The 8,601-nt window shown below is 54.6% G+C and overlaps 1 protein-coding gene across 2 annotated transcripts; it reads left to right on the plus strand.

The window, feature by feature from the left end:
• LOC105541133 (C-type lectin domain family 4 member G) lies at nt 1–3,599 on the plus strand. 2 transcript variants are annotated; one of them, XM_011982026.1, is made up of 9 exons: nt 1–124; nt 399–509; nt 821–874; nt 1,066–1,128; nt 1,293–1,397; nt 2,118–2,207; nt 2,391–2,539; nt 2,622–2,737; nt 3,052–3,599. In XM_011982026.1, exons 1-9 carry the CDS (start codon nt 70–72, stop codon nt 3,188–3,190), a joined length of 882 nt encoding a protein of 293 aa, XP_011837416.1. In that variant the 5' UTR covers nt 1–69; the 3' UTR covers nt 3,191–3,599. The 2 variants fall into 2 exon arrangements, with proteins under 2 accessions (XP_011837416.1, XP_011837417.1); XM_011982027.1 differs by having other exon boundaries at nt 1–88.
• The last annotated feature ends 5,002 nt before the right edge of the window (nt 3,600–8,601 follow it).

Raw genomic sequence — 8,601 nt, forward strand, 5'->3', positions numbered from 1 at the left:
AGTGCATAGGTCCAGTGAGGACAGGGGTGAAGTTTATATCTCTGCCAGGGACTGGGTGCCTGCACCGCCATGGACACCACCAGGTACAGCAAGTGGGGCGGCAGCTCGGAGGAGGTCCCCGGAGGTATGAGCAACCAGACTGCCTCATCCCTGCCCGTGTCTGGGGTTTGATGGGGGAGGGGAGGGAAGAGCCAAGACAGGTCAGGGTCGTGGGTGCAGGAGACACACCACAGGCCACAGAGCCAGTTGGACCAGGGTCCAGTTCCCACTCTGCCACTTAGAAGCTGTGTGGCCACAGGCAAGTTACTTAACTTCTCTGAGTCTCAGTTTCCTGGGAGGAACCCAGGCCTCCAGGGCTCAGTCCTGGGGGACCCAGCATGCCGTCCTTATTCTGCCAGGGCACTGGGGACGCCGGGTGCACTGGAGCCGGAGACCCCTCTTCTTGGCCCTGGCTGTCCTGGTCGCCACAGTCCTGTGGGCTGTGATTCTGAGTATCCTATTGTCCAAGGGTGAGTGACTCTCGATGGGGAGGGGTTGCGTCCGGCCCCCCTGGGGACACAAAACCCCCATTGCAATGTGCACCAGCTGCACCCTGGCGTCCTGCTCGCGTCTGAGTGTGAGCAGAGTGTGTGTACATCTTCGGGCCGTCTGTGTGTGCGAATCCCCGCGCGTTTGTCCCCTATCGGCGTGTGTGCGCATCGTGTGCGCTGTATGCCTGCCCGCCCGCTCTGTGGTCCCGAATCGGATGACCCCGCACCCCCCCGGGCGAGGGGAGGATTTCCAAGTCCCTGGCCTCGCCTGCAGGAGCCTCTCTCCACAGCCTCCACGGAGCGCGCGGCGCTACTCGACGGCCAGGACCTGCTGAGGACAAACGGTGCGTGCAGAGCCAGGCGCCTGGGCCCCCGGGGCATGCGGGGCGGGAGCGTTTGAGACCCCGGAGATGGAGTCTTGGGTGCGTGGGGACTCTCTGGTCCCTGAGGCTGGCCCTGGGGTGGGGAAGGGAGTCCCCTGAGTCCTCCCAAGTGACCCGGGGGGGCGTGCGTTTTGGGGCGGGGGTCATTCCAGCCTCGAAGCAGACGGCGGCGCTGGGTGCCCTGAAGGAGGAGGTCGGAGTCTGCCACAGCTGCTGTGAGGGGGCGCGGCCGAGGCTGTGGGCGCAGGGGCGGGGTCTTGTGGCCGGGATGGGAGGGGGGCCGGGGTCGAGGCCTGCGGCGGGTGGGGCGGAGCAGGCTGGTCTCCGAAGTCCCGCCCCATCCTCGCCACCCTGGGGCCTCTCACCCGGCGACTCCCAGGCTCCGGGACGCAGGCGCAGCTGCAGACCACGCGCTCGGAGCTTGGGGAGGCTCAGGCGAAGCTGATGGAGCAGGAGAGCGCCCTGCGGGAACTGCGTGAGCGCGGTGCGTGCCTGACGCGACGCCAGCCCTAAGTCCTGGCCGTGTCCCCGGACCCCGACCCCGTCCTGAGTGCTGACCCCTGACCCCGATCATGCACCCTGTCCTGACCCTGAAGCTGCACTCTGACCTTGACTGCGACTCCCAGCATCGGCCACACCCGGACCCTGCCCAGTTGTAACCGCCCTTGACCCTGTGCCATCCTGGATGCTGGCACCGAGGGCACAATGACCACGGACAGGGGTCCTGACCTTTAGCTAGTCACGACCCTGGTCCTGGCCCTGACCCCTGTCTCTTATACACATCTAGATGTGTATAAGAGACAGGCTGCAGACCACGCGCTCGGAGCTTGGGGAGGCTCAGGCGAAGCTGATGGAGCAGGAGAGCGCCCTGCGGGAACTGCGTGAGCGCGGTGCGTGCCTGACGCGACGCCAGCCCTAAGTCCTGGCCGTGTCCCCGGACCCCGACCCCGTCCTGAGTGCTGACCCCTGACCCCGATCATGCACCCTGTCCTGACCCTGAAGCTGCACTCTGACCTTGACTGCGACTCCCAGCATCGGCCACACCCGGACCCTGCCCAGTTGTAACCGCCCTTGACCCTGTGCCATCCTGGATGCTGGCACCGAGGGCACAATGACCACGGACAGGGGTCCTGACCTTTAGCTAGTCACGACCCTGGTCCTGGCCCTGACCCCAGCCATAATCCCCGCTCCGTTGACCCCGCAGTGACCCAGGGCTTGGCTGAAGCCAGCAGGAGCCGTGAGGACGTCCGCTCTGAGCTGTTCCGGGCGCTGGAGGCCGTGAGGCTCCATAATAGTGAGCAACACGAGGGGCGGGGGGCGGGCTGTGAGGGTGTAAGTGGATCCTGCCTCTCTTGGACCTTGGCCTGGTTCTGTGTCTCCACCCCTGAGCCCGCGGGGCTGAACCCCTACCCGCTGCATCCTCTCGGTGCGTTCCCCCTGGAAACACTCGACCTCTCCGACCCTCGCCACCCCGCAGACTCCTGCGAGCCGTGCCCCACGTCGTGGCTGTCCTTCGAGGGCTCCTGCTACTTTTTCTCTGTGCCAAAGACCACGTGGGCGGCGGCGCAGGGTCACTGCGCGGATGCCGGCGCTCACCTGGTGATCGTTGGGGGCCTGGAAGAGCAGGTGCGCAGAGGGAAGAGGCGTGGTCAGGCGGTGGGGCGGGGCGGGGCAGACTCTGCAGGCTCAGATGTCCCCTCCTTTCTAGGGCTTCCTGACTCGGAACACAGGTGGCCGTGGTTACTGGCTGGGCCTGAGGGCTGTGCGCCATCTGGGCAAGGTTCAGGGCTACCAGTGGGTGGACGGAGTCTCTCTCAGCTTCAGGTGAGAGAAGGGCTCCTTGTGAGACCTGGGGAGGGAGACAGGTTAGACTCTAGAGGGCATGCTTTGGCCAGATTTCAGGGACCCCTTGGCTGGGGCTCCATGCTTAGGCATGGCCAGGCTGGACCCCAGGAACTGTCCTCAGGTTAAATTCTGGGCGTTAAAAAGTTATATACCAGGTGCGCACTCAGGTTAGACAGCTGGGGTGTCTAGAGTAGACCCAAGCAATAAATAGACTACAGCGTGGAGAGGAAGGCGGGACGCCGCGTTCATCCTCCGTCTAGATTCCCAGCAACATTCCCACTCAACCACTGCAGCCACTGGAACCAGGGAGAGCCCAATGATGCTCGGGGGCGCGAGGACTGTGTCATGATGCTGCGCACGGGGCTATGGAACGACGCACCGTGTGACAGCGAGAAGGACGGCTGGATCTGTGAGAAAAGGCACAACTGCTGACCCCTCCCAGCGCCCCGGAGCCACGCCCATTGCAGCACGTGGTATCCTGGGGGCTGCTCACCTCCCTGGCTCCTGGAGCTGATCGCCAAAGAGTTTTTTCTTCCTCATCCAGCACTACTGAGTCTCAGAAACACTCGGCCCAACATAGCCCCGTCCAGTCCAGCGCCTGGGCTCTGGGACCTCCATGCCAACCTCATCCCAACTCCACTCACGCAGACCCAACCTAACCTCCACTTGCTCCAAAATCCCTGCTCCTGTGTCCCCGTGATATGACTCTACTTCTCTCTCTAACCAAGGTTAGGTGACTGAGGACTGGAACTGTTTGGTTTTCTCGCATTTTCCACCGAACTAGGAGCTGTCTTTGCAGTCTGAGGAAGCGTCAATAAATATCTGAGAAATGAATCCAGGATCCTGGTTCTAGCGAGATCTTCTATGCTTTATCCCAGATGTCCTAGTTTAATCCCCACCAGTGACCCCTGGACTCTCTCAGTGACCTCTTGACCTTTGGTGGGTAACTTGCACTGGGCCAGGAGGTCTTGAAGGTCGGGGCAGTTTCCCACTCTACACCATTACTTCCTCAGTCCCTGGCATGGGGCTTGGCTCAGAGGGTACTGGGGACACAGAAATGGGTCAGACGCAGTTCTTTCCCCGGGACCTCTGCATTCTGGTCTAGCTGGGCACAGGAACAAAGTGACCAGTAATTTAATGGAGGAATGCGTGGAGAGGACACCTGTGCATTCAGAGGGGCCACCTTTGTCTTTGGGGAGAGGGACCATCCTGAGATACTGCAGTGGTGGCACCCATCTTTGAGAAGACTGTCACCTCGTTGTGGAGATTTTGGGCATCCTGAGGCAAGCCCTTGAGGCAGGTGGGGGACAGGGTACCCTGATGGGACGAGCAGGTCCCTTCTGTTCCATGCATCTAGGGTCTGTGACTATTGGATGGGTCGGTCAGGAAATACATTCCAGAGAAGGTGGATTTTCCAAGGGACAATGGCATTTGAGTAGATGAAGCTGGGAAGGTAGGACTTTGGAGGCAGAAGTCCCAGGAAGAAAAAGGCTTGGCGAGTGGGCATGGTGGTGCATGCTTGTAGTCCCAGTTACTCAGGAGGCTGAGGTGGGAGAATCACTTAAGCCCAGGAGTTCGAGACTGCAGTGAGCTATGATCACGCCGGCTGATAAAGTCACTGTACTCCATTCTGGGCAATGCAGTGAGACCATGTCTAAAAAAAAAAAAAAAAAAAAAAAAGGAAGCCTAGGAGGTTGGAAGGTATACAGATAGCTGAATTCACGCAGGGGTGTATGTTACAAAGAACCTGGCTTTCTCAACCAGGGACTTTTGATCTGAATTCACCCTACACTCCCAGTTTCTTGCTTCCATCTCGGAGAGTTAGGGGCTCTCCAAGAATTTCCCATGGAGACAGGTTCAACAGGGGAGTGACAGGTTGGCAGCTTTTAGTTCTGTGCAGAACTGAGTCTAGAACTCCAGGCTGCTGGGAGCCCCCAGGCTACTGGAGTGTATAACAGCATCAGCTGAGCAGGAAATAGAAGGAACACCACATTCCCTGGCCAGGTGGAAATCTTCCACTGTAACCTGTCAACCCCCCTATCCTCTGATCCCTCTATACCTGCAGTCTGGAGCAGACACTGGGCAAGTCCAGGAGCCTATTGACTTGCCTACTGGACTGAGGGCCAGGCTGCTGGACTTCCAGACACAGTTGGTTTGGAGGAGTGTTTGAGTTTCCCACCACTACTGTAATGGATTTTGCTGGGCAAAAACCAAGGTCTAAGGATGTATTAATCCATTCTCATGCTGCTAATAAAGACATACGTGACACTGGGTAAGTTATAAAGGAAAGAGGCTTAATGGACTCGCAGTTCCACGTGGCTGAGGAGGCCTTACAATCATGGTGGAAAAGAAACGACGAGCAGAGGCATGTCTTACATGGCAGCGGGCAAAAGAACTTGTGCAGGGGAACTCTCATTTATGAAATCAGATCTCGAGGCCAGGCGTGGTGGCTCACACTTGTAATCCCGGCACTTTGGGAGGCCAAGGCAGGCGGATCACGAGGTCAGGAGTTTGAGACCAGCCTGGCCAAGAGACCAGCCTGGCCAATATGGTGAAACCCCATTTCTACTAAAAATACAGAAATTAGCTGGGCATGGTGGCAGGCACCTGTAATCCCAGCTACTCGGGAGGCTGAGACAGGAGAATTGCTTGAACCCAGGAGGCAGAGGTTGCAGTGAGCGAAAGATCATGCCATTGCACTCTAGCCTAGGCTAAAGAACAAGACTCCATCTCAAAAAAAATTTAAAATAAAACCATCAGATCTCAAGAGACTTATACACCACCACAAGAACAGTGTGGGGAAAACTGCCCCCATGATTCAGTTATTTCCACCTGGCCCCACCCTTGATCCATGGGGATTATTACAATTCAAAGTGAGATTTGGGGAGGGGGACACAGCCAAACCATATCAAAGGGAAAATGTTTCTTTACCTCTTCCAGCTTCTAGAGCTGTTGTCCTCATCTTTCTTGATTCCTGGACACTTCTTCCATCTTCAAAGGCAGTAGGGTAGCATCTACCTTCAGCCATGACAATGACTTCTTCTGTATCAAATCTCTCTATGCATCCCCCTCACAACCACCTTTTTTTGGAGACAGGGTCTTGCTCTGTCACCCAGGCTGGAGTGCAATGGCACGATCATAGCTCACTGCCGCCTTGACCTCCTGGGCTCAAGATATCCTCCCACCTCAGCCTCCCAAGTAGCTGGGACTACAGGCATGCACCACCACACCCAACTAATTTATTAGTTTTTTTGTAGAGACGGGGTCTTACTATGCAGCCCAGGCTTGTCTTGCTGCCTTCTTATATGAACACTTAGGATTGTATTTAGGGACTAACCTGATAATCCAGGATGATCTCCTGTGGGTTTTTTTTTTTTTTTTTTTTTCCTTTATGAGGGAGGATCTCACTCTGTCACCTGGACTGGAGTGCAGTAGCATGAACACAGCTCACAGCAGCCTTGACTTCCCAGCCTTGACTTCCCAGCAGTCCTCCAGGCTCAAGCAATCCTCCTGCCTCAGCCTCCCGAGTAGCTGGGACTACAGGCGTGTGCCACCATGCCTGGCCAATTTTTTTTAAAAAATTTTTTTGTAGAGAAGCAGTCTCACTATGCTGCCCAGGCTGGTCACAAACTCCTGAGCTCAAGTGATTCGCCTACCTTGGCCTCCCGAAGCACGGGGATTACAGACATGAGCCACCACTCCTGACCTCCTGTAATTCTAAATGCAGTTCTGCCACTATTCACCCAGATAGTGCAGACTCCATCCACAGGTTAAGGACACAGTCCCCATCAAGACTTCTCTCATTTCAGACACCAGCTATAAGTTCGGGGATCCCCAGCCACCCACATTTCTGATAAACTGCCTACAAATTCTCATGACCCCTTCAGGTTCCATAATTCACTAGAATGACTCCCAGAACTTAGGAAAATGCTAATACTTATGATTTCAGTTTTCTTTTCTCTTTCCTTTTTTTTTCTTTTTTTCTTTTTTTTTTTTTTTTTTTGAGATGGAGTCTTGCTCTTTCACCCAGGCTGGAGTGCAATGGTGCGATCTCAACTCACTGCAACCTCCGCCTCCCAGGTTCAAGCAATTCTGCCTCAGCCTCCAAAGTAGCTGGGACTACAGGCACACACCACCACCATGCCTGGCTAATTTTTGTGTTTTCAGTAGAGACGGGGTTTCACCATGTTAGCCAGGATAGTCTCAATCTCTTGACCTGGTGATCCACCTGCCTCAGCCTCCCAAAGTGCTGGGATTACAGGCATGAGCCACGGTGCCTGTCCCTGATTTCAGTTTTCTTAACGAGATACAAATCAGGACCTGCCAAATGAGGAGATATGTAGGGCGAGGTCTGGGAAGGTCCCAAACACAGAGCTCCTGTGTCCTTCCCCATAACATCAGTACACATCACTCTTTCTATGCCTTCCCCACTCCCAGGGCGATGGGTTCACCAGCCAGTAAGCTCCACTGAGCTCAGTGTCCTGAGTTTTTATTGGGGTTTCAGTAGGATTGATTTCAGTAGGCAGGATTGGGGTTTCAGTAGGCAGGATTGATCCAATTACTGCTTTGGTGTTTTTTGTGTTTGTTTGTTTTGAGACCAGGTCTTGCCCTGTTGCCCAGGCTAGAGTGGAGTGGCACAATCATAGCTCACTGCAGCCTCAACCTCCTGGGTTCAAGTGATCCTCCCACGTCTCAGCCTCTCGAGTAGCTGGAACTACAGGCACATGCCACCACCCTGTCCAGCTAATGTTTGTATTTTTTGTAGAGACGGGGTTTCACCATATTGTCCAGGTTGGTCTTGAGCTCCTGAGTTCAAGCGATCTTCCTGCCTTGGCCTCCCAAAGTGCTGGGATTACAGGCATGAGCCACCTCACAAGGCCTCAGGAGTTTTTAGTGGGATCTCATTACATAGGCAGGATTGACTGAATCATTGGCCTTGTGATTGAACTTTATCTCCAGTCCCCCTTTCGGTCCAGTGGCTGCAAATTCCAACCCTCATGGTTGATGTTTCTGGCATGACCCGTCCCCATCCTAAGCCACCCCCTCATATAAACCCAAGTGTGGTCCAGGGCCCTGATGAATAATACTCACAGCACTTGGAAAATTCCAAGGGCTTAGACGCTTCCTAGCAGGAACAGGGGACAAATTCTTTACCACACAAGCTCTTCCCATCTTGAAATCCATCATTACGTCTGCAAAGTGTCTTTTGCCGTATTGTAGCAGGACGAGCCACAGACAAAACTCCTCAGACACCGGATTAAAGAAGGAAGAGGTTTTTTATTCAGCCGGGAGCATCGGCAGATTTGCGTCTTAAGAGCTGAGCTCCCCGAGAAAGAAATACGTGGCCTTTTTAAAGGCTTACAACTTTAAGGGATCCATGTAAAAGGGTCATGATAAATCAAGCATGTGTGGAAAACGTGACGAGGGGCTACATGCATCAGCTAACAGAACAAAAAGTTTTACAGTGCTTTCTCATACAATGTCTGGAATTTACAGATAACACTAGTAGTTTTGATCAGGGGTTAATATTATCATTATTATTTTAACCACCAGGGCCAGGTGGTGGTGCCAAGGTCGTCTAGCTATTTATCTTACTTCTGTTTCTTTCCAACTTTTTGTTTTCTCCCCCTTCTCCTGTCTTATAAACTAGGAAAAAGGGGAGACGGGGAAAAGCTGGGAAAGACAGCAGGAGAAGTGATGGTCTCATTCTATAGTATAAGGTGACATTCACAGGATCCAGGGATTAAGACAGGGTATATTGAGGGACTTCACAAATCTGTATTAGCCAGGGTTCTCCAGAAGGACTGAACTGATAGGATATGTGTGTGTGTGTGTGTGTGTGT

The sequence above is a fragment of the Mandrillus leucophaeus genome, unplaced genomic scaffold (genome assembly GCF_000951045.1).
Source record: "Mandrillus leucophaeus isolate KB7577 unplaced genomic scaffold, Mleu.le_1.0 Scaffold234, whole genome shotgun sequence".
Classification (NCBI taxonomy): domain Eukaryota; kingdom Metazoa; phylum Chordata; class Mammalia; order Primates; family Cercopithecidae; genus Mandrillus; species Mandrillus leucophaeus.

Coding starts and splice junctions, on each gene's coding strand:
- LOC105541133 (XM_011982026.1), top strand. CDS start 70: ATGGACACCACCAGGTACAGCAAGTGGGGCGGCAGCTCGGAGGAGGTC. Junction 125..398: donor CTCGGAGGAGGTCCCCGGAG/GTATGAGCAACC, acceptor TTATTCTGCCAG/GGCACTGGGGACGCCGGGTG. Junction 875..1,065: donor GGACCTGCTGAGGACAAACG/GTGCGTGCAGAG, acceptor GGGTCATTCCAG/CCTCGAAGCAGACGGCGGCG.